This window comes from Schistocerca cancellata, chromosome 7 (genome assembly GCF_023864275.1).
Source record: "Schistocerca cancellata isolate TAMUIC-IGC-003103 chromosome 7, iqSchCanc2.1, whole genome shotgun sequence".
In the NCBI taxonomy this organism is placed as follows: domain Eukaryota; kingdom Metazoa; phylum Arthropoda; class Insecta; order Orthoptera; family Acrididae; genus Schistocerca; species Schistocerca cancellata.
Genome location: NC_064632.1, coordinates 609,441,629 through 609,468,276, shown reverse-complemented (window position 1 = coordinate 609,468,276; position 26,648 = coordinate 609,441,629). Strand labels below are relative to the sequence as shown.

The window sequence follows — 26,648 nt, the reverse complement described above, 5'->3', positions numbered from 1 at the left end:
AGATATAGCTCTGTTAAGAAATCTTAGAAACATTACAAAAATGAAATATATCAGTAGCTTTTTATCAAAACGGTTTACGTTCATTCTGGGATTACTCGAGAATTAAAAATTGTCAGCCAACTCGTGTATACTAACGCGCTGCCAAAAATAGAAATCTTAATTATTTAACATCATTGCTTCGTTTGCGCGAGGATTTCTGCTTCTATGTCCAACAATACTGACATACCTAAATTAATGTAACAGTCGGTGACTTCACAAAGCACACCACAAGAAACTGCCTGTTCCACCGTTTGTCGCTCACCGACCGCTACCTAGAACTGCACGCCGAGCGCTCTCTTACTTCGACACTATAGTAATCTCAGACCAAAAGCAGTATCTCTCGGGTCCGCGGATTTTACAGAGTCGACGATATAAGGCCTATCAAAGACGCAGGCCGTGTCCAAGATGACGTTCGGGTGGCCCAGTAGACTGCTGTGCAGACGCCGGGCCGCCAGCGGCCGTGGCAGCCTGCGTGACGCGGTGCCGCGTGTGCCGGCAGGTGCCGCCGGCGGGCGGCGGCTACGTGCTGACGGTGCGCGCCCACGACGCCGACTCGCCGCCGCACAACGCGCAGGTGCGCTACTTCCTCAAGGAGGGCGACGCCGACGTCTTCCGCGTGAACGCGACGTCGGGCGAGGTGCGCGTGCTGCGGCCGCTGGACCGCGAGGCGCGCGCCGCCTACCTGCTCACGCTCGTCGCCATGGACACCGGTAAGTAGCGGGCCGCGCGCGCGCCGCCGCCGCTGCTGCCGGTACAATGTCGCCAATCTAGTGCTTTCGCCAGATGTGCAGGAGACACACCGCCAGAAACGCGTGCTCGAGCGTAACTGTAGAGGCCGGCCGGAACCGCGGGTTGCGCGTTTCTATTTGACCGCGAACACCACCTGTGCAGCGCCTCCGATAAGTCGCAAATGCCGCTCGTGACCGTACAGTGTTCTGTGTAATTGTCAGGGTATTATGTCCGAGCTAAGCAAATTCGAATGTGGACAGACTGGTAGTGCTCCTATAGTGGCTGCTTCCGTAATCGATGTAGCCCAATTCTTGTGGCTATGCCCTCTCGTAATGTCTGTGGTTCCTGGCTGGGTGGAATGGTATGTGGGTGGATGGTTCTCTTTCAGTACGGCACAAAATGCACACGTAGTTAGAATACACTTTACTACAGGAACCAATCGAGTACGGTGTCCAATCCGAAATTCTGTCTTTAATGGCAATCAAATAACATGTACTACTTATTGAATATTGTCCGTGTCTAATTACAGGATGTATACGGGGTGAGTCGAGAGGAAAGGTACATGCTTTGATGTGAGATACTGTCGGTGATACTGAACAAAAAACTTGTAATAAACGTATGTCCTTTTCGTAACCGTCTCCGGCTAAACCAATCAAAACAGCTAGGAACATGAAAGGTGCAGGTGACGGTAAATTAAGATACTGTTGTCTTATGGTTTCTTTAATTCTGTACGTTTCCTCACAGACGATGTTCAAACAGTCCACCGTCAACTTCAGTGCAAAAGTGCTTTCGTCAAATAGAAAATGTCACAAGGAAAACGATTAAATCGTAAAAATATAACATGTTTGTCAACCGGATAAAATATTCCATTGAAACAGAATGGCAGCCGCAAGGTCGCTTAGTGTCGAGACTTGCACTAACACAGCCGCCACCGTCAGACCAAACGGCTAACAGGCAGAGGCAGCCACATGGTGGACACGAAAACAGATTCGCGCCAACTGGCAACAAGTAATCGAATTACAGACAAGAGCAAATAAGGCATTACAAAGACAATTTTAAACATTACAGGTAACAAACAGGAACCAGTGTGTCAAAGTTACAACATAACGTAACAGTCATTTTTACAAAAGAAAAAAAGTTCAACGAATGTACATAGAAGATATGAAAATGGAAGGGAAAACGATGTTTACGAGACTACATTGAGGAGGGTATCGCAATTCACACCATTTTTAATTAGCGGCTCTACACCTTGAAAAAAGTTTTTGTTGCGTACTTGCAACTGCTCGTTAAGAATGAGACCGTCATTCGGAGATAGATCTTTAAAAATTTCTAGCTCTTCTAAGATATTAAGCCTAAAGCCTTTTTTCTCCGAGCGCAAGATCTCGGCGTCTTTTACATCTTTAGGATTATGCCCTATGATCAACAGATGGTCAGCGAAAGTTGAATTGTGAGTATTGGTGCCTTTTTTGCCTAGAAGGTCTTCCTTGAATCTTATAGAAATAGCTCGGCCTGTTTACCCCATGTAATGGGCGGGACATTTGTCGCAAATAATTTTATAAACACCATAATTCTGCAAAGGGGAACGCGTAGGTTTCAAGTTATGTATGATGTTACTTTTTAAAGAATTACTATTGGAGAACGCCACTCTGCAGTTATATTTATTTTGAAGCAGACGCTGTATCCTGTAAAAAACTGGTCCCAGAAACGGTACAAAGGAAAAATTTTTTCTTTTGATTAGGTTCATTATTAGAAAGACCTAGGGTGGTGATTCTCTTATTGGTTTTACTACTAAAAATATTATATACTACGGAAGGGTCATTACTGACAGCAATAGTTTCACAGATTGATTTCAGAATTGGGTGTGGAGGTGGCCGAATGAAAAAAGGCCTTCTTATGAGAATGCGGGTGTACTGAAGTGACAGGTATAATTTAATCAGAACTGATTTTTTACGGAAGATATTGAAGTTAATTTTGTCATTTACTATTGTAAGAGTGAGATCTAGAAAGTTTAACTGCCTGAACTCATTTTCACGTTCACAAGTGAAATAAATATTTTCGTGAAACTCGTAAAACATACTCAAAAGTCGATCAATATCGTCGTTAGGTCCTTTGTAAATGGTCAAGATGTCGTCGACGTATCACTTTTCAGTACAAACGGAGAAACCTGTTACATCTCTCACCTACACTTCGTATAATGGTCAGAAGGATGAACCCAGAGAAATTCGTGAACCGTTCCAAGGAGTACCGACGCCAGTTTTTCCCGCGTTATCATTCCCGAATTATTATTCTTGTAGAACAAATTCCGTACAGCAAAACGAATTGAGCAGTAAACACGTATACGTGAAGTACAAACAATAAGAAGGAAGCTGACGATTATCTTCGTTCATTTCCTGATCTGACGTGACGTGTTTTCCGTTATCCCGAATTAGTACACAGAAATCTTGTCTCATAACGGGCGGGAAATCCGTAACTGTGGAAAGGAATTTCCTAGTGTTCTGTCAGCGGTACTGGTGATGTTTGTTGTTGTTGTGGTCTTCAGTCCTGAGACTCGTTTGATGCAACTCTCCATGCTACCCTATCCTGTGGAAGTTTCTGCAACCTACACTCCTGGAAATTGAAATAAGAACACCGTGAATTCATTGTCCCAGAAAGGGGAAACTTTATTGACACATTCCTGGGGTCAGATACATCACATGATCACACTGACAGAACCACAGGCACACAGACACAGGCAACAGAGCATGCACAATGTCGGCACTAGTACAGTGTATATCCACCTTTCGCAGCAATGCAGGCTGCTATTCTCCCATGGAGACGATCGTAGAGATGCTGGATGTAGTCCTGTGGAACGGCTTGCCATGCCATTTCCACCTGGCGCCTCAGTTGGACCAGCGTTCGTGCTGGACGTGCAGACCGCGTGAGACGACGCTTCATCCAGTCCCAAACATGCTCAATGGGGGACAGATCCGGAGATCTTGCTGGCCAGGGTAGTTGACTTACACCTTCTAGAGCACGTTGGGTGGCACGGGATACATGCGGACGTGCATTGTCCTGTTGGAACAGCAAGTTCCCTTGCCGGTCTAGGAATGGTAGAACGATGGGTTCGATGACGGTTTGGATGTACCGTGCACTATTCAGTGTCCCCTCGACGATCACCAGTGGTGTACGGCCAGTGTAGGAGATCGCTCCCCACACCATGATGCCGGGTGTTGGCCCTGTGTGCCTCGGTCGTATGCAGTCCTGATTGTGGCGCTCACCTGCACGGCGCCAAATACGCATACGACCATCATTGGCACCAAGGCAGAAGCGACTCTCATCGCTGAAGACGACACGTCTCCATTCGTCCCTCCATTCACGCCTGTCGCGACACCACTGGAGGCGGGCTGCACGATGTTGGGGCGTGAGCGGAAGACGGCCTAACGGTGTGCGGGACCGTAGCCCAGCTTCATGGAGACGGTTGCGAATGGTCCTCGCCGATACCCCAGGAGCAACAGTGTCCCTAATTTGCTGGGAAGTGGCGGTGCGGTCCCCTACGGCACTGCGTAGGATCCTACGGTCTTGGCGTGCATCCGTGCGTCGCTGCGGTCCGGTCCCAGGTCGACGGGCACGTGCACCTTCCGCCGACCACTGGCGACAACATCGATGTACTGTGGAGACCTCACGTCCCACGTGTTGAGCAATTCGGCGGTACGTCCACCCGGCCTCCCGCATGCCCACTATACGCCCTCGCTCAAAGTCCGTCAACTGCACATACGGTTCACGTCCACGCTGTCGCGGCATGCTACCAGTGTTAAAGACTGCGATGGAGCTCCGTATGCCACGGCAAACTGGCTGACACTGACGGCGGCGGTGCACAAATGCTGCGCAGCTAGCGCCATTCGACGGCCAACACCGCAGTTCCTGGTGTGTCCGCTGTGCCGTGCGTGTGATCATTGCTTGTACAGCCCTCTCGCAGTGTCCGGAGCAAGTATGGTGGGTCTGACACACCGGTGTCAATATGTTCTTTTTTCCATTTCCAGGAGTGTACATCCTTCTGAATCTACTTAGTGTATTCATCTCTTGGTCTCCCTCTACGATTTTTACCCTCCATGCTGCCCACCAATACTAAATTGGTGATCCCTTGATGCCTCAGAACATGTCCTACCAACCGGTCCCTTCTTCTCGTCAAGTTGTGCCACAAACTCCTCTTCTCCCCAATTCTATTCAATACCTCCTCATTAGTTATGTGATCTACCCATCTAATCTTCAGCATTCTTCTGTAGCACCACATTTCGAAAGCTTCTATTCTCTTCCTGTCCAAACAATTTATCGTCCATGTTTCACTTCCATACATGGCTACACTCCATACAAATACTTTCAGAAACGACTTCCTGAAACTGAAATCTATACTCGATGTTAACAAATTTCTCTTCTTCAGAAACGCTTTCCTTGCCATTGTCAGTCTACATTTTATATCTTCTCTACTTCGACCATCATCAGTTATTTTGCTCCCCAAATAGCAAAACTCCTTTACTACTTTAAGTGTCTCATTTCCTAATCTAATTCCCTAAGCATCACCCGACTTAATTCGACTACATTCCATTATCCTCGTTTTGCTTTTGTTGATGTTCATCTTATATCATCCTTTCAAGACACTATCCATTCCGTTCAACTGCTCTTCCAAGTCCTTTGCTGTCTCTGACAGAATTACAATGTCATCGGCGAACTTCAAAGTTTTTATTTCTTCTCCATGGATTTTAATACCTACTCCGAATTTTTCTTTTGTTTCCTTTACTGTTTGCTCAATATGCAGATTGAATAACATTGGGGAGAGGCTACAACCCTGTCTCCCTCCCTTCCCAACCACTGCTTCACTTTCATGTCCCTCGACTCTTATAACTACCATCTGCTTTCTGTACAAATTGTAAATAGCCTTTCGCTCCCTGTATTTTACCCCTGCCGCCTTTAGAATTTGGAAGAGAGTATTCCAGTCAACATTGTCAAAAGCTTTCTCTAAGTCTACAAATGCTAGAAACGTAGGTTTGCCTTTCCTTAATCTTTCTTCTAAGATAAGTCGTAAGGTCAGTATTGCCTCACGTGTTCCAATATTTCTACGGAATCCAAACTGATCTTCCCCGATATGGGCTTCTACCAGTTATTCCATTCGCCTGTAAAGAATTCGTGTTGGTATTTTTCAGCTGTGACTTATTAAACCGATAGTTCGGTAATTTTCACATCTGTCAACACCTGATTTCTTTGGGATTGGAATTATTACATTCTTCTTGAAGTCTGAGGGTATTTCGCCTGTCTCGTACATCTTGCTCACTAGATGGTAGAGTTTTGTTAGGCCTGGCTCTCCCAAGGCTGTCAGTAGTTCTAATGGAATGTTGTCTACTCCCGGGGCCTTGTTTCGACTTAAGGTCTTTCAGTGCTCTGTCAAACTCTTCACGCAGTATCGTATCTCCCATTTCATCTTCATCTACATTCTCTTCCATTTCTATAATATTGTCCTCAAGTACATTGCCCTTGTATAGACCCTCTACATACTCCTTCCATCTTTTTACTTTCCCTTCTTTGGTTAGAACTGGGTTTCCATCTGAGCTCTTGATATTCATACAAGTGGTTCTCTTTTCTCCAAAGGTCTCTTTAATTTTCCTCTAGGCAGTATCTATCTTACCCCTAGTGAGATAAGCCTCTACATCCTTACATTTGTCCTCTAGCCATCCCTGCTTAGCCATTTTGCACTTCCTGTCGATCTCATTTTTGAGACGTTTGTATTCCTTTTTGCCTGCTTCATTTACTGCGTTTTTATATTTTCTCCTTTCGTCAATTAAATTCAATATTTCTTCTGTTACCCAAGGATTTCTATTAGCCCTCGTCTTTTTACCTACTTGAACCTCTGCTGCCTTCTCTACTTCATCCCTCAGAGCTACCCATTCTTCTTCTACTGTATTTCTTTCCCCCATTCCTGTCAATTGTTCCCTTATGCTCTCCCTGAAACTCTGTACAACCTCTGGTGCTTTCAGTTTATCCAGGTCCCATCTCCTTAAATTCCCACCTTTTTGCAGCTTCTTCAATTTTAATCTGCAGTTCATAACCAATAGATTGTGGTCAGAGTCCACATCTGCCCCTGGAAATGTCTTACAATTTAAACCCTGGTTCCTAAATCTCTGTCTTACCATTATTTAATCTATCTGATACCTTTTAGTATCTCCGGGATTCTTCCATGTATACAACCTTCTTTTATGATTCTTGAACCAAGTGTTAGCTATGATTAAGTTATGCTCTGTGCAAAATTCTACCAGACGGCTTCCTCTTTCATTTCTCAGCCCCAATCCATATTCACCTATGTTTCCTTCTCTCCCTTTTCCTACACTCGAATTCCAGTCACCAATGACTATTAAATTTTCGTCTCCCTTCACTATCTGAATAATTTCTTTCATCTCTTCATACATTTCATCAATTTCTTCATCATATGCAGAACTAGTTGGCATATAAACTTGTACTACTGTAGTAGGCGTGGGCTTCGTGTCTACTGGTGATACAAAAAGTAATATAAGAAAAATGATGTGCAACATACAGAATGTATAATTGACAGTGGAATCTGACACGGGTGAAAGCAGAAATGTTGAAGTAAACGCGGCACCCCAAGCGAGCCGTTTGTGAGATGATTATGGCTGTCAGTTCTGACTCCAGTAGAGATACTGTCCCAGTGAGTACAAACGTATGTGAATTGCAAACTTTTCGATCAAGTCCCCGTCTACTTCGGCTCAAATTTCACCCACGCCCCACGTTAACAAGAACTACAGTACTGCTTCAGGCAAGTTTTGGAACATAAATGAGTGTTCAGATGGAGATGTATATTGCGTGCTTATAGTTATGCATATGTCAGTAAGTAGAATATCCTGACTGGGTAAGCTATGTACAAGAAGTGAAAACAGTAAAGGAGAGGTGTTCTGCATGTATTCCTATGTAGTTAGCTTCTGACTTGCGCAGGGAAGTGACTCGACATTCAGATATCACTAAAACTGCAAATAATGGCATCTGTACGCTCTACTAATAGTTTAGAAAAGGAAGATGCAATAATTATAGAAAAGACCTTAGTCAATAAGACAAATTTAATGTAGTTTTTATGATGTACAGTATCAAAACATTTTAATTAACCTCGACCTACAGACAACACAGTATCAAATGATGGATCATTAGATGATGACTAATAAGTGTTCTGCAAAGTCTCGCGTGTGCGGACATGGGAAAGGCGGGAGGGCAAATGAAATGTTAATGCACTCCTCTCCCAATAGTTGGGGCTCTAAGCTCGTATCATTAGCTAATACTAGGAACAACTGCAGAGATCCTCGTATTATGACTACGCAACAGTTAATCATACATTAAAGGAAGTCGAAACCACACATTAGGCGTTTGTATGAATAGCACATGTGGGAAACCCGTCAAGGTTTGCGAAATTAATTTACGGTCTACTTTTGACCTAAGAATCTGATTTTTACTGGGACTATTGGAATTTAGCTAACGAAAGGTTCGCCTATCAGAGTGAGCAAAGCGTAACGAAACCTGACACGCGACCTGCGGCGTCATACTTATCAACAAGTAGTCGGGTTCCCGCGTGAACTCACCATTGCTGCCCATCAGGACCCAGCTGCGGCAACCATAATGCTGATTCACAACACAGTCTCGCAACAAATCATCCCTGCCACTTAGTTTCTGGGTTCCACTTCGGCTCTGCCTAAGAAAGGCGTACGTTCGTTCGCTGGCCAATGGCACAGCAAGAACAATTGGTGCACGAATTGGATGAGTGAGATTTTGTAGTTTCATCTTCGTTCTACGTTAATCTTTAGTGGGATAGAGAGAAGCAGAAATCCTGACCTCCACTCCTAGGAAACTCGAATGGAAAATTACCATGTAGGACGAGATAGAGAAAGACGATCGTCTGAAAGAGGTAGAGTTTGTTTGTGGCGCCACCTCGGGAGAGGACTTGAGTCTTCTCTTAGGAAATATCTGGCGCCAGAACTACAAAGAAAGTCTCTCCTCCGATTGTTTGAGTCGAGGCGTGTGAGAGTGCCCATGCCTTATGCCACGCCCTCTTCTAGTGCCACCGCCGACACCATCAGCACGCTCCCATTGTTATGATCAGAGGGGCTCTCAACTGCAGTCTGGAGCCTCGCCAAAGAGTGGCCGAACGACTTCTTTCTTCCTCTTCGGTTTTGGAGCACGCACACCGCACACAACAGGCAACCAGCGACTGTCGTTCCGCGAACCGGCCCCAGGGTGTCCAGTGGGGTGGGCTTTCGTCTCCCCTTTTCGAGGAACTCGCTTCAGCGACAGCCTGTCTCAGAGCTGAGGCTGAACGACAACTTTTGCGGAATTTATAAACTGTAAATCGAATAATAAAACCGACAAAAACTGCTCCTACTCTGTCTAAGCGAGGAAACCAAGCTACATCGAGAATCATAGCATAGAAAAAGGAGAACTCGATGCACTGATCTTCTGCTAGTTATAATATTGCTGCCCAGTTAGAGAGGGTGGCAATCAAACAAATCGCGTAAACAGAGATTACTCTGAATACAACGACGCAACTGGCAACTTATTAAGACCGTTTCGACGTTGCAAAACTACTGTACGACTGTGCCCGCTGCGCGTGTCGTCCTTGTACTGGGAGCCGGTACTGCGCTCGTCTAGGCAGTAAGTTACGAATCCTTTCAGACAATTCGCCCACGTCAGAGGGAGTGCGGTACACGTCGCTTTCGGCATCAGAAAAGAGTTGCCGGAGGACTGAGGGGTCACGCTGTTTAGGGGGCCGGGATACAGCTCGTGCCTGGCGTGTACACATCTGACCCTACACTTGTCGTGCTGGTGCCCCATTTCGTGTGTACCACGTCCTCCACCCGAGAGCAATGGGCCGAATAAAATGGGAACCAAATCCAAAAGCCTACATCTGAAAGACGTTGCTACTAACAAGGACAATACTTCAAACTAGAGTCACGGCAGCTCTTAACGAAGTGAAATCAATTATCTCGCAAACGGGGCATTTGAAGAACCGTGTTTATTAGAACGCTTTTGCTTCTGTTAGCATGGACTTTCACCTGTGTCGTCCTTCCCCGTTAATTATCGTATGGATTGTATACGAAAAACAACGAAGAAGTGTATCTCACTAGAGGGAATGTGTCGATTTATATCTTTACACTGCCTTCAGTGTAAGCTGTCGGTGCATTCTCCTGACCTCACAGTTTTCCACTCTTGTGAGAGGAAAAAAGTATGCTCATGTTCAAGACAGTGTGCTCAGGAAAAGTGTCAGTCCTGGGGTACAAACGTCAGTGGGAGAATATTCCCAGTAAGCAGTGTCAACCGCAAGATGCCGTCACGAGTCCAGCAAGAAGTGTTAGTCCTGTTTCGCCACCCTCATGACTGGGACAGCATGCCCAGCAACTAGAATAGGCTGAGGTACCCTGTTCAGCAAGTAGCATCAGTGTTGAGGTATCCTCGTGTGTGACACAATCATACAGAGAGCAGCGTATGTCCTGAGCGTGACAATGTACCCAGCAAGTAGAGTAACCTAACGTATTCTCGTTTGTGAAACAATGTGTCTAGCAAGTACTGCCATTCCTAAGATACTTTCATGTGTGAGACAATGCATCTCCTGAAGTGCCCTCACGAGTATAACATTGCGCACAGCATTTAGCGTCAACCCTATAGTATCCTCACGAAGGAGACTATGTATCTAGCAAATAGTATCACCCCTAAGATACCCTCACGTTTGACACTACGCTACAGCAAGGAGCAGGAGTTCTAAGGTACATCATGCCTAGCATCAACCCTGTGCTACTGTTGTGAGTGAGCCAATGTTGTAGAGTCTTGTACCGCAAGGAAGCAAAGGAGATGATATTGTTGTAGGTGGCACTTGTGCATTAATATGATTCTTTATTTACAGGAACTGGAAACATTACGTAACTTCAATTGAGTCCATGTTTTGTGCCACATGTTCATCAGTAATAGTCCTCTTGCAGACTGATGTAATGAGTAATCTTGCTATTAAAAACTTTGGTTTCTCACTGCTAATAAGTACAATTCCGGTTGAGGTAAACTAGTCCCACTATAGTCACTAATCTGGTCGCTATGTACTGTCGTAGCCTGTGTCGAACTAAACCCGCTCTGCGAGTGAGTTGACAGACACCGGACTGGATGACTGAGAGCGTGAGTAGGCGCTCCCCCCCCCCCCCCCCCCCACCCCGGTCTCTTCGGCGGCGGCGCAACAGATGCTGTCGAGATGGCACTGTGGCAGCGCGTTGCTTGTGGATGTGTCCCTGGCCCCTCTCGCCAGAGGCACGCCCGATCCAGCACCAGCTAATCGACCTTCGCGCTTCATCTTTGCCGACCAATCCGCTGGCAGCAGCTTATGCCGGCACAAATATGTTCAAAAAGTAGTGTCAATCGTGAGCTACCCTCATGACTGATACAATGTGCCAAGCAAATAGCGCCAACCCCAAGAGAGTGAGACAATATTTCCAGCAATTTGTGTCAGTCCTGAAGTACCCTAGCGGGTACACTTCAGTGTAAAAGTTGTATTTAATGTCAGTATACTTCTTATAAGGGAGCTCTATTAAAAAACGCAATTGCGATGGCAATGGCAATGGCAGTAAAAGACAGACTTGTTTCCATGAAAATAGGCGGAGTTATTATGTATTAGTTATTATGTGAAAAACTGGTATAATTTGAAATCATTCCTAGTGTCCAAATTATAAATTTTCATGCATGAGGGCTTTAGATGAGGGCTTTACATTCTTTTCAGATAGAACGGCATCTATTCAGTCATTCTTTTATGATCGACTCCAATTTCATTTCACACCTATCTGTCCCCAAGAATCGCGTTATTCTGTGACATCCAACGACAGGAAAAAAAAAAACAACAGCACTACTACCGATTAAGATGACCAAACTGCGGAGGTCAGAGCTCTACAGTGATACATCTGACAGATGTATTAACTTATCTCACATCTCCTACACATGTCTACCATGCATAAAATCAAAAAATTTCCACTATTTTGCTGCAAAAATTATCGATCACTGCTCATTATTTTGAAACTTTCATCAGAGTGAAGAAAAAGTGAGAATTTAATATCCGAAGGAAAAAAAATCTATGTTAAGCGATTTCTTTCTGTTTGGTGGACAAAATTACATGGTTTGAGAGCGTCCCTGGCGTACCAATCATTAACTGCATTCCGCATTACTAATATTTGAAAATCATGTGGCTTTAACATTATATCGTTTTTAGGCGCAGAACCTTGTAGCCTTAGGACTGCATGTGTTTATGCTTAATCATTTCTCTCTCGCTGGTATTCTCTTGGCACTGACTCCAGACACTGGAATAATAATCTAGAATTGATAGCATAATTGATTTACATGTAATGTTTCAAATTCCATCCGTCTCGAGATCCGTTAAGCATAAACCGTGTGTCTCTTCTTAATCGTCTGTTGTGTCAACACAACATTCTCATGTCTACTATATAACGATAGGGGACGCCACCCTCCTTGACATGTATGCATCTGGAGAGACCTTGTGCACTTGGAAGCATGCTGTAAGAAAGATTGGTGCAGAAAAGTCTTCACTGAATAGCAGTTACGGACACAATTCACTCTGTTCCTTCACAAGATTTGGTCAGTTGCATATTAAATCGGCAAACCGTGTTGCAGGGAGATCTTTCAATCCCCGACTTTGTCCTTTGTATGTGAGAATACTTCGTGACTCCCGTCCACATAGAGTACGATGGCCAGTCATAATCATAAATTCCACACTATGATCGATGTGCTAGAAATACGTAGATTAATTAACTGCGTTTGTATAGGGTGCTGTCTGGTATACTTTGTTGTTTAACAATGACACAGAAATTGGGAAAATTCTGCTATGTCATTGGCTGGTTTTGAAATTATGGAACAAATGGTGAAATTGGTAAAATTGATCGTACAGTCAACTATGGTGTTTATTACAGTACATTGTGCCATATCGACGGTGTCTTTTCCATCCCATCCGTCTGCTGGTACACTGTTGATTACTGCATAACGATTGAATGACGCCACTTGTTTGAGCTGGAGGGAGCCTTCGGGGAACTCAGGCCATAAGCTACTTGTCATCGTGGAACATGGGATTAAACGTACATGTGATCACCTTCAGGCAATTGCTCGGAGATATTTCTCAATGCTGCAGATTCGTCCTATTTCCATAATGCTGCATCGGCCTCCACTTTTTTTTTCTATTGACATAACAGTACCTCTTTTTATTTCTACTACACCTTGCGTGTTGTGAATAGCATCTTCCAGGTACGGTCAAAACAAGAACAGTTATCGTATACATGACTGCAAAATGAGGAGAGAATCCTCTTGGTCTGTCAAAACCGTGACATCTGCTGCCCCGTCACTGTGGAATACCCTCAGATAGCTGTTTGGAAACTCTCCACAGTGCTGCAAACTCTTCCGGTTTCCAATTATTGCGATGTCTTCCACATTTTAATCAATGAGAAACATCGACTCTGTGTTATGTTTCTACCATCCTGTGTGTTGTGGGAGCAGCATAATTTATACAATGCAATGTCCAGGTTTCTGCTGGAGCCGACGGATCAAAATCTGTTAATGTCGGTTTAGCATCTGACACATACTTTGAAGTCGTGATTGAAAAACAAAATGAATGATTGTGTAGAAAACTGTAGTCATACACTGTCTGGATGTGTTACAGCTGAAAAGCATTGTATTAAACTGCTTATGAAAGAATAACACAGGAACGCCCTCTTGTGAGTGATAGTCTTTGGGATATGGTCTTCCTGTGGGACATGGTCTTCCTCCAGTACAGGCAACCACACTATTCACAGCTCTGTACTGGCGACCTTGGGCACCAGCTACAATGGACTAATATGTGTATATCTGATATGCCTGATGTCACCACACAGACAGTAGTTGTTTTACACTATATCGAACATGCAGTTATATCTTATAGGCTGACGTTTGGAGTATACATCACTTGAATTATAGCTCATTGTGGAACCTAGATATGATAGTGCTCTTCCTGACATTGAGGAGATTGTGTGAAACAGGCTGTTCCGTGATGACCAAATAGCTTACAAAACTAGAATGCAAGAAGCTGCTGCTACTGCGAATGATCGTCTGCTGGATGTGAGTTTCTTCTTTAAGTTCTGGTGGCAGAAACTTTATACACAAGTTGGTAGAGGCGAGTTGTGGAGCAAAAATATCACATATCAGCACGTAGATGGTATTTCTTTTCAATGTATTGGAGGGATCTTTTAGGAGGTTCTACTACGAGACATGCTCTTGCAATTTGTTTTTTATGTTTCATAAATGCCAGCTCTGGTAAAACAGGACCTGCAGCAGTATACAAAACGACTACGTCCTCTTGAATTATAGCTTGTTGTTACCGAATGTAAAATGATTGTTTTTTTCCGACATGTCAACAAATGGCTTGAAAGGCTGTATTCTGAAATTTTATTTCACGTGTCTGAAATGTTTGTAATACACTCCCGCATGACAATTTATTTACATATATGATTTCAACGCCAGGGACACTGTTAAACCATGAAATTTTGTCCATCAAACTGAAAGAAATCGCTGGACATAGATTTTTTTCTTTGGAGTTTAAATCTAGCTTTTTGTTTACTCAACTGAAAGTCTCAAAATAATACTTTGCAGTGATCGATAGTTTTCGCTCCAAAATATTGGGGGTGACGAAAGCAGATGCTAGTCAGCTCCTTCGACATACTGCGTTACTTTTAGGTACCACTGCGGTTTAAGAGACAACTGGACGAAAACTATGAAACATATAGAAAAATGATAACAAGACTTAAGTGAGTGTGAACGTGGTGGTATGGTCGGCGCGGCGCACGAGTGGTGGGACGCAGCATCTCCGAGGTGGCGATGAAGTGGGGATTTTCCCATACGACCATTTCACGAGTATACCGTGAATTTCAGGAATCCGGTAAAACATCAAATATCCGACATCGCTGTGGCCGGAAAAAGATCCTGCAAGAACAGCACCAACGACGACTGAAGAGAATCGTCCAACGTGACAGAAGTGTAAGTGTTCCGCAAATTGCTATAGATTTCAATGGTGGACTCTCAACAAGTGACAGCGTGCGAACCATTCAACGAAACATCATCGATATGGGCTTTCGGAGCCGAAGGCCCACTCGCGTACCCTTGATGACTGCACGACACATAGCTTTACGCCTCACCTGGGACCGTCAACACCGATATTGGACTGTTAAAGACTGGAATCATGTTGCCCGGTCGGACGAGTCCCGTTTCGAATAGTATCGGGCGGATGGACGTATACGGGTATGGAGACAACCTCACGAATCCATGGATCCTGCATGTCATCAGGGGGCTGTTCGAGCTGGTGCAGGCTCTGGAATGATGTGGTGTGTGTGGAGTTGGGGTGACATGGGACCCTTGATAAGTGTAGACACGATTCTGACAGGTGACACGTGCGTAAACATCCAGTCTGATCACCTGTATCCATTCGTGTCCACTGTGCATTGCGGCGGACTTGGGCAATTCCAGCAGGACATTGCGGCACTCTACACGTCCAGAGTGGCTACAGGAACACTCTTCTGAGTTAAAACATTTCCACTGGCCACGAAACTTCCCAGACACGAACATTATTCAGCATACCTCTCAGTCGTCTTCCAGAGATACCTGCGGAACTTGCTGTCCACCTGTGTCCAGCCGGAGCAAGTCGGTCACCGAATGCAGTGCCGCCAGACTTCCGGCTCTGGTAAAGAGCCGTCTATAGACGGCCGAGATCACAGCTTCCAATTCCTTCCAGTTGCCTTGGTGTGTGGCTCCCGTAAGTTCTCTCATTCTGCACATGCTGCACCCTCTCATTCAGCTCGTGTGGCCATTCCTCGGGTGCTCCACATAACAAATTCGTCTTTGGTTCCCTGTGTTTTTCCGTTCCGTTGGAGGTCTCTAGCGGGAAATTTTGTAACAGTAGAGGCTTTTTTTATGAGTGAGAGGTCTGCCGCGTGGAAGAGTAGCAAATCTGGAATCGTGGTGTGGGCCGGGGTGGACAGCAGAGACCCCGCCCCGGCAGCACGCGGCACGGCCCCGGCGGCGCAGCCCTGGCCGGCCGGGCAGCTGACGGGCCGATTCCGGCCAGCCGAGCAGAGCGACGCCGGCCACTGCAGCTGCGCATAACATTGTGCCTACCTGTTCTGGAATGCGAGACGTGTAGACACGAACATTTCACCTGTTACAAGAAAAAATGCCAACTCCGACTCTGATTGAAATGACCAACACATTTCTAACACGCAAACACCCAAATAAATTGGGACAGTTGCCTAAAACCGTATAGGGCCACCGCGAGCACACAGAAGTGCCGCAAGGCTAATGTCTGAAGTAGTGCTGGAGGGAACTGACACCGTGAATTCCGCAGAACTGTCCGTAAATCCGTAAGAGTGCCGGGGGCAGAGACTCTTCTGAACACCACGTTGCAAGGCATCCCAGATGTGCTCAAACATATTCATCTCTGGGAGTTTGCTGGCCAGCGCAAGTGTTTCAGCTCGGAAGGGTGTTCCTGCAGCCACTCTGTAATAATTCTGGACGTGTGGAGTGCCGCATTGTCCTGCTGGAACTGCCCAAGTCTGTCGGAATGCACAGTGGACATGAATGGGTGCAGGTGGTTAGACAGGATCTTACGTACGTGTCGTATGTTACAGTTGTATCTAGACGTATCACAGGCCCCTATCAGTCCAACTGCACACGCCCCATACCATTACAGAGTCTCCAGTACTTGAACAGTCCCCTACTGACATACAGGGATCACGGATTCATCAGATTGTCTCCAGACTCGTACACGTCCATCTGCTCGATACAATTTCAACGAGACTCGTCCGACAAGGGAACATGTCTGCAGTCATCGACAGTCCAATGTCGGTGTTGACGGGCCCAGGCCAGGTGTAAAAAGCCTCGTGTCGTGCAACGGTACACGAATCGGCCTTCGGCTCCGAAGCCCGTATCGCTGATGTTTTGTGGAATGGTTCGCACGCTGACACTTGTTGATGACCCGGCGTTGAAATCTACAGCAATTTGAGGAAGTGTTGCACTTCTGTGACATCGACGATTCTCTTCACTCATCATTGGTCCCGTTCTTGCAAGATCTTTTTCTGGCCGCAGCGATGACGGAGATTTGACGTTTTACCGGATTCGTGATATTTACGGTACACTGGTGAAATGGTCGTACGGGAAAATCATCACTTCATCGCTACCTCGCAGATACTCTGTCCCATCGCTCGTGCGCCGACTGCAACACCACGTTAAAACTCACTTAAATGTTGATAACCTGTCATCGTAGCATTGTCACCGATCTAACGACTGCGCCAGACACTTATTGTCTCATATAGAGTTTGCCGACTGCAGCGCCGTATTCTGTCTGTTTACATATCTCTGTATTTGAATACGCATGCCTATTCTTGTTTCATTCGCACTTCACTGTAGATAATGTAGAGCCCGATGACGCATCCGAATTTGCCCGCACGGTAGACATGCGCGTTAACACTCAGCTCTGAGATTCGTGGATGTGAACCTGTACCGGAACGATTCCCCCTCGCGGGCTAACGACCGGAACCAGTGTGCCAGCCGACCTGGATGTGGTTTCTAGAAGGTTTCGCACATTCCACTAGGTCAAAGTCGGGTTGGTACCCGGTACCCACCTGCCAACTGAACACACGCGGCGAAAACGTCTATGAAAACAGCCTCGACCGCAGCCGATGTTAACTTCTGACCGGTTTCGGCCTATTAATTAAGGGCCATCATCAGAGTCTGCATTGTAATAGCAAAAGTTAAAGTCTTATATTACATAGGGAAGGCAATGTTGTAAAACGATGTATCATTACCCATCAGGATGACGGCGGTGGCGCCTGATCCGCTGCGAATGCCTCAGTCACTGTAAGTAATAGTGATGCTGACGGTTCAGCAGCCTCGAGGTATGTAGGGTAGAGAGAAGGCGCTCCACAGCCCAAGGCACCGCCGTCAGCCACGGGGAACGATTTACACATCATTTGCGTCTCGATTCTTAAATATTTATCTTTTATATTTAACTTATAAAGAAACGAGCTTCTATTCATTTATGGTTCATAATCTATATTCTATAGCTACTGCTATTTATTCGTAATGAAGCAAAATGTATGATGTATTAATATGAAAATGATACTACTGACGTATTTGTATTAGTAGTCGCGTGTTTAAAGTCTTAAAGAGCACTAGAAAAAACTAAATGCATCGTTGTATGTGCGTGCCTTGTCTTGGTGCCTGTAGTAATGGATTAGGGCGCCGTTTCCATGGAGACATCCAAGTCGATTTGTCTATTGTAAAAGTTGTACTTGACGCTTGTATAACACTTGAGGTTAATATCACTGGTCAACGATAAAAGACTGTCTCACTTTCTGGATCTCTGTAAAGACACATTCTGCTGTTTGCCAGATACGCCACCTGTCGTGTTATACCATACATTTTGTTGAATTATATCACTTTTTGTAATATAGTAGACAAAAAGTTTTGGTAAGGAAACCGTGCCTGGAAACGTTCCGTTTGAATGTAAAATAAGTGTCAAGATCACATCACTTTGACATCTCCCACTTCACGGCATTAACACAATTTGAGAAGAGAGCGCCGACGTCAGACCGTGTTCTACTTGTGGCTGTACGTACCGCTTCCGCCCGAATAGCACAACATCTGTGTGTAACAGGTAAGTTGCCAACCAGGAGGGTCGGCTGTGCTGTTCCGCGGACGCCAAGAACTCGCGACATTCGCCACGCAGGAGAAGGCCCGGTGGCGACTGCTCGGAACGTCGCCCGCGCCCTCGGCTCCTGCACGACACACACGTCGCAGCTGTGTGCAGGTGCAGTGGAATAAAGCCCAAGTGACGCCAGTCTGCACTGTTGCCAAATTTGTTCAAGATGGCGTCTCTGCCTGGGTGGTTCCCTCACCTCCTCTCCTTAGGCGGTAGATGTGGCAATATCGCACTGTTGACATCACCACAACACCCACTCCTCTCCCCTCCCCCACTTATGTCTCCCGTATCCCACTTGGGTATTGGCAGGAAAAAGAATCAATCTTTGCTGAGCTGCTGCAGAGGAATGATGTAAGGTACTCTCTTGGCAATTGTGTTCGTTTATTTACATGTATATAATGCTGCTGGAAAAATTTCCTAAAATTTGGTACGGAAACTGAACTGACAATTACTTTACAGCCTTGCTGCTTGAAATTCAAATAAACCAACTGCTTAAAATAGGTAGGACAACAGAAAAACTCTCTTGTGAAAATGGTAAAAAGCTCAACAATCGATGATGGAAACAAAAAACCACAATCTCGCCTACACATCGAAAAACGCTTTATAACTCGCCATACATCGTGGAAAACTTGGAACTGCATCAATGAAATGATAACAGACAAGATATTGCAAGAACGAACATTGATGAAAATTGTTCTAATTACACCGTGCAAAAAAAAAGATAGTGAAACAAATCTATAAACTTCTCTACACACAGAAAACAGCGTGTCTTAAATTGTTGTATCTTGAAGAAACTGAGCTTAAATAACGTTAGTAAGGTCTCTAATGCAATACACGAAACACTGCTATCTGTGAATGTACATTGATCACGCGCCACCACTGCTGGTGTCCCGCCACTGTGGCATCTGTCACTCGACTGAAGGTACAGTGCTGGCTGGCATGCCACCAAAGGCAGCGGGCTCCCGCAGCTGCTGTTATCAGTTCGCATCAGTCTGTAACGTGGTGTCTGCTCCAGTATTTTGTCTCACTACCTGCTCTCGGCCCGCTTTGGCCCGGCCTGCGCATTTGTGTCCCTAATCACCGCTGCCACAGATGACTGCATGTTACATATTATCCAGCAGATGCTCTTAACGTTCTGCCTGGATTTCTAGTTGGGAACAAGCGAATCTCACAGAACGTCTATAGGTGCCTTAACAGCACACAACTTGCCAGCGTCATTCCCTGGTATGTTTTTGAGTATACCACGAAAGCTGGGACCCATAGCTTCGTCTGAAAGAGAGCAAAATATTCCACAGTCAGGGATGATAGTTATCTATTTCTAAGAATGACAAGGGAGCCTGGACCACCCAGTAGAACCAGACAGGACTGTGCCTTCTAAAGGAACTCGTAGCATTGTCTGAAACATCACAGTTTATCTCGTTGTCAGAGCCAGTAGTGTTCTACCTGCTCCATCTGAGAAGAGGTGTGCTCACTGAGGTTTCCAAACCTCATACTGGTAGTCGGCAGATCTCTTTAGATAAAAAAAAACTGGGACTGTAGCTTCGTCCAAAACAGAGCAAAGTATTTCACCTCAAAGGCGATACCGACACCTTCCAGAAAGGCGATGTTTTCCCCCTCACAAATGAGTCTGGACCACCCCAGGAGAAGTAGGCAGTTACTTTCCCCGAAACCAATAAACGCCGGCAGGTGCAGGACAAAGGTTCTTAGTCTAACATGTTGAGACAGGTAGACTAGCGGATTGTTGCAACTCACTGGTCAGAGTTCCTGCACTTCCTATTGGCTGCCATCAACACAGGGGGAAGAGCTCGACGTTATGCGAACCCTAACTCGTTCTTCCTTAGTCCGCCACTGTGATCGTTTCCCCCTCGGTGATCGCCATGAAACGTTCCTCATCCACCAGCAGTGCCGCCGGCAAACGCCTGAGGCAGGTTGGTTGTGGGTCACCACCACTTCCGGTTCTAGGTGCTACAGTCTGGAACCGCGCTACCGCTACGGTCGCAGGTTCGAATCCTGCCTCGGGCATGGATGTGTGTGCTGTCCTTAGGTTAGTTAGGTTTAAGTAGTTCTAAGTTCTAGGGGACTGATGACCTCAGAAGTTACGTCCCATAGTGCTCAGAGCCATTTGAACCATTTTTGAACCATTTCCGGTTCCAACACGTTGAAGGTCGTCGACGACGCTTCTGGTCCTGGCTGGTTGAAGGTTGCTGCCACTGATAACAGGTCTCTTCACATTTGAGGCCACTGCGGTTCCACATTAGATGTAGTCGTACAATGATTTCCTCACCATGAAAGTTGACAAGTTGATTATCCCGATCCACAATATGCAACTCCAGGTAGTCCAATGTCTGAACCGTTAGTGGCAGGTATACATCTTTAGTAGAGCTCTCACCGGTTGTATGCCCCTTCCCAGGTAATGGGAAGAATCTCCAAATTGCTTGAATCAATCTGTTGTTGGGATAGGAGTTTGTTACAACGCAGACTGTACTGACGGGAAGTACATTCACTGAGCTGGTCATATCTGTCAAATTTATTACGGTCCATCTTCAAAACCCTGTCCTTTTGTAAACCAGTAGTCGTTCTGTTGAACCAGTCTGGTTAAAGTCTGTCATTGAATTCGCTGTCTTTCTGTGTCGTTTAAGTGTATTGATGTTTTTGCATATAGCACAATCCAATTTCCAGACCGTTTTAAAACGTTGTTTGAAGTTTCAGTATCGTATGCACCAGGTTCTGTTTCCATAATATGTTTTTTGCCATTAATTTCCTGACGAAGTGTATTGTTAGACGCTGTGATATTCAGAATGCTGTTGTATGCCTCCAGTCCATTTAGTGCAACACTCCACTCTCCAGTGCTTAAGCCAATCACTAGGAAGTGATCCGCGCGTAATACGGGCGATCGTTCTTTTAAAGTCAGATTATACGACACTGCATCTGAACCTCAGCTGACGAGTGGATCCGTAATGTACCTCCTTATATACACACGCTTCTTCGTAAAAGTTAGGAGGAACATGATGCACACATGCCACGCGAGTGTTAAAGTCCTAGTGGTGATGAAACTGGCTGCAGGTCTCCAAATGAGTCGAAATAGTAGACATTATTTGTATTTTTCGCAACATACGCCACCCAGTGGATTCCTGGTCCCCCAGAAACATCTAAATTCACAGTTCTACATTCTCTGTATTGCCACATAGACTTTTGTTATGGTTCAAAAATTGTTCAAATGGCTCTGAGCACTATGGCACTTAACTTCTAAGGTAATTAGTCCCCTAGAACTTAGAACTACTTAAACCTAACTAACCTAAGGACATCACACACAGGATTCGAACCTGCGACCGTAGCGGTCACGCGGTTCCAGACTGAAGCGCCTAGAACCGCTCGGCCACACCGGCCGGCAGAAATTAAGTCCGATAGTGCTTAGAGCCATTTGAACCGGTGAACTCATTGCTGAGAGACCTGCGAGGGCAAGAATGAGGAATCCGATGTCTTATGTATCAGCAGAACCCGAGGTGCTTTAAGCAGTCCTTTATGGTTCAGGGCGTTTCTAGCTGCATACATCTCTGTCAGGTTACAGTTTACTAAACAGCCCTACCTTGACTTTTCCTTCTTCTTTGGTATCTTCTTCCTCTTCAGTGCACAACATGCGGCGTTCATAACTTGACTGAAATTCGCCCCAAAGCCCAACTTAATTTTACCGTGCATGGTTTTATCAACTGCGCTGCCCTATATCACTGTCCTTTCTCGCCCATGATGCCTTGGCTTTATCAGCTAAAATTCGACCTGCACTGTGATGTCCTGGGAGACGTATGCCATGTTCCAAACATGCCTCATCAAGCTGATTAATCCCCATATCACCAAGTGCCAAACGTTTTTGAAGCTTTGTCCCATTTCAGCATTAATTGTACCCTGAGATGTGTAATTCAACCGAAAGTTTTTTTCCAGAATTCCACCACCTCCTATCATGCATGGTATACTACCGTGCTGGTTGTGCTCTGTGCGCCCCATTATATAGCAAACCGTTAGCTTTAATCCAGTTGTCTTGTGATCCTGGGAAACCAAGCCATTAAACTAGTGCTCTGTTCCCTCAACGTCCTTATGACATGCTTTACGAGAAACACATGTTTTTTCTGAGCTCTTCTGCAGTTCCTCTGTGTAAAAGCATTCTGAAATTTCAGTGCCACAGCCACCCATTAAGATGTAAGTTCTTCGATTTGTTCTCTGCATCCCAGTAACTGTTAAAATCTCCCTCAACCAGTTTGGGAGGTATGACTTCTCAGACGTTGTCTTGTATTTTGAGATACACACCAAATCACCCAACTTAAACTTCTGTTTATGTGGAGCCAACATTTTAAGTATACGATATCCATCAGTCCATTATCACAAACATCGATTGGTTTTACTTTTAATGTACTATTTTGGTTCAGTTATACTTTGCAATTATTTTGGGGGGATATCCATCAATTTGTATGAACCATGAAGATTAAAAGGCTTCCGGGTTTGAGCTTTTATTGTTCTGTTCAGACATTCCACGATACTGGCCTTCAGATGCATGAATGTTGACCAGTGATGTATTTGATCCTTCTGCGTCATCATCTTGAAATGCATATCGTAAAATTCTCCGCTATGATCAGTTTGGAGGTTGTCTGGACATCGATTAGCCCCTGTCTGCAACAAACACTCCAAATCCTTTATGGCACCTCTCCCAATTTTTGTTTTACAGGGTAATGTATAAATGGGCATTAAAATATATTTGAATCCATTCTTCACATGTGAATGCTCATCCATCTCTGCAAGATCAGCGTCCCGTAGATCGTTCAAACCTTTAATCATAACATGAGGGTATGTTTTGCATGTTGGTTTGCGCAGTTCTTGAACATATGATTTTTCATTACTGACAGTGTATGTTTTGTCTATCCTATCAATGCCGTTGTTGCTGTATCATTTTGCTGAGAGTTCATCTATAGACCCAGTAACTGGTTTAAAGGCTTCTCTCAGTGTCTGTTCTAGATCTCAATGTCCTAACCTTAGCAACTATAACTTCTCTCGAACAGCTTTCTGTGCTGTGATGACCTTATGCTTAGTAGGCTTCTTGTTATATACGCCTTCGCAAGGTGCACCGTATATACATTCCATCCAGTTCTGTCAACCCTTACAGTTAAGTCGTTTAAGTTTTTTTCAAGTGGAGTAACCTTAGCATCTAATTCATTGATCAATCTTAAAATGTTCCATTAAGTTTCGGGTGTGCAGCCGCAAGAAATCTCCTTCTTCTTCTAATATTTCGGCTGTATAACGTTCGGCCATCTTCAGAGTGAGCCGCAAAACTGCCGCTCCAGTGCTCGCTTCGGCCCTTTATACTCGTGTACCGCGCGCTGCGCATGCGGCCACAGATGCAAATGCGCCAGAGACGTTGGTCGCCGGCAGAGACGTGCATAATGCGCGAGTTGTATCTATGACAACGCAGTTGATCTTTGTTGGCATATCGATATATCATTGTGAGCTGCACTGTGACGACGTCTTTGTGAGTTTATTACAGCAAGTGCCGGATTCCATGATTTATCAAGATTGAAACCACAATCTCTATTAATTAAATTCGTCGTCAAGCGAATTTCAATCGCCTCCTTCAGTATCGAGTCCCAAAAGGATATGCCAACAAAGATCAACTGCGGAGTCATAGATACAACCCGCGCATTATGCACGTCTCTGCCGCCGACCAACGTCTCTGGCGCATTTGCATCTGTGGCCGCATGCGCAGCGCGCGGTACACGAGTATAAAGGGACGAAGCGAGCACTGGAGCGGCAGTCTTGCGGCTCACTCTGAAGATGGCTGAACGTTATACGGCCGAAATATTAGAAGAAGAAGGAGATTTCTTGCGGCTGCACACCCGAAACTTAATGGAACAGTCTTTGCGCCGCCAAAACCTGAAGATGCAAATCTCAAAATGGTCTGGATATTCGCCTCTAGATCCTTAACTCTATGCTCGAGAGACATGAAATTTTCCATCTATGTGTAGACGAATTTTCTGTTTATGTATACTGACCATCTCAAGTGGAATGCCCGAGATGCATGCAAACTTGTCCATGTCATGATGTGTATTGATCTAACCATTACTTTCATACTTTTATACTCATAATAGAAACTCATGAAGTTGCATCGATATGTATCATCATTCAGTGTTCTTGTGTTATCAGTAACAAGAACTCTATAATGTGTGTGACTCCAGAAATCTCCACATGTCTTTACGAATTCATTCAATGAGGTGTCGGTTCCTACATGAGCTAGGTAAATGTACTTTAAATTCTAATTGTCTTGTCTGAATGCTATAATGAGAGTTGCATTATCCATCACCAACTATACTGGGATTCTATAATATGTTTGACTCAAATAATACACATCAGCACCCATATTACGACCAAAACAGAAATGTGTGGAATTTTATCCTGGATTTCCACACCAACATCATCAAATACGAACACTGTGTTTGGCTTTACTTTTCTCCAGTGAAGGGATTTCACTGCTTTCGCTGAATGTCGTGTATTTTACACCATCGACACTTTGCAGTATCATATTTGGCAGCTGGTAGTTGGGCTGAAACAGCGTTTTTGAAAATATGCATAGATGCCCACAGCGGATTCCATCTGGGTGTGTTACCAGCATGACAACATTTGTCTTGCTGCAGCTGGATGGACCTACAATTATCGCCTGTAGATTGTCAGGTATGAGTATCCAATTCTTCTTCTTCTCTTCTTCTTCTTCTTCTGCACCATCACAGGACCCATGTCTTACAACAAAGTTTTTGCACCAAGGATGCTTCACCCACCCCACCATGGCACCATCTACATCAGGTTTTGGTGTGCAATGGTCTTTTATAGAATATACATATATTACACCAAATGAGTATAATACATATGAAAGCTGGTCTATCATTCTTCTTCTTCTTCTTTTTCTTCTTCTTCTGATCTTCATCCACACCATCATAGGGCCAGTCACTTTAAACAACGTTTTTGTGCCAAGGATGCTTCACCCACACCGCCATGATATCATCTACATCAGGTTTTGGTGTGCAATGGACTTTTATAGAGTATACATGTATTTCACCAAATGAGTATACATACACACATGAAAGCTGATCCATCATTCAGCTTAACAATGACCAAAGATGCTGACTGTGGTGATGAGGTAGTTAAGATAGCTTAGTGCTGGTGTGGTCCTCCAGCGATTGCATTTAAAATACTGGTAGCAGTAGAAGTATTATGAGAGATATGAACAAATAAAACATGGTTTGTTGTGATATACATACTTTTATTCAGTGGCCATACAGTGATGAATTGACCTCTATATCTCATCACGAGTGCCAAGCCACCGTACAGTACTGTTACAAATACCATCACATGTGTACAGTAAATGTCCAGAGTGAACGAGACATCATCTGTTGGCTAATGTAGGGTCCTGCACAACACAGGTTATCTCATTCCAACTCTGTGAACCACATTTTAACACTTCTCGATGCATTTTCAATCTCTAACACAACACGCCAGTCACTGATGCTCCTATACCCATATTTTAGCACTTTGAGCCACTAGCTGTTAGATTATGAGTTGAAAAGCAGTAGAGTGCAGGGAGGAATTGACAGGTTTCTATTCACCACATCAACACTTTGTCCTTGCAGTAACACCGGAATGTTCTGGAATTATGTGTGTCAGAGAGCAGTACTGGACTGCATCATGTAGCGCAGGACCCCCAGCACAATTCTTCCAAGAGTGAGGGACTGGCTGGGCCTTTGTATCATGCAAATCGTTAAGTGGGACTGAGAACAGCAGCTCGTTGTCCTGCTCCATCACGATCGTGAGGTGCGCTGCAGGATACTGCAGCTGCCGGTCCCACAGACCAGAGGTCACTGCAGGTCCCAATGAGCCAGCAGTGGCTGCCCCTGACCTGGCTGTACCAGAGGTAGCTACAGGTCCCGACAAGCTGGACATGCCGGAGGTTGCTGAACAAAGAAGAAGAAACAATAAGCATCCACAGGCAAAGACATGGAACTGAACAAAGACGTGGATCTAAATCACATGTATGCTGCTTCTGTGAGCTGGAGGCAGATGACAATCT

At 45.0% G+C, this 26,648-nt stretch overlaps 1 protein-coding gene across 1 annotated transcript in view; it reads left to right on the top strand.

Annotated features, from left to right (window-relative positions):
* The window catches only part of LOC126092940 (cadherin-related tumor suppressor-like), a 518,310-nt gene that overhangs the window by 208,845 nt on the left and 282,817 nt on the right, over nucleotides 1–26,648 (top strand). The window contains exon 9 of the mRNA XM_049908671.1: nucleotides 539–749. Within this exon, the coding sequence (XP_049764628.1) occupies nucleotides 539–749 (211 nt within the window). The remainder of the gene's footprint in view (nucleotides 1–538; nucleotides 750–26,648) is intronic.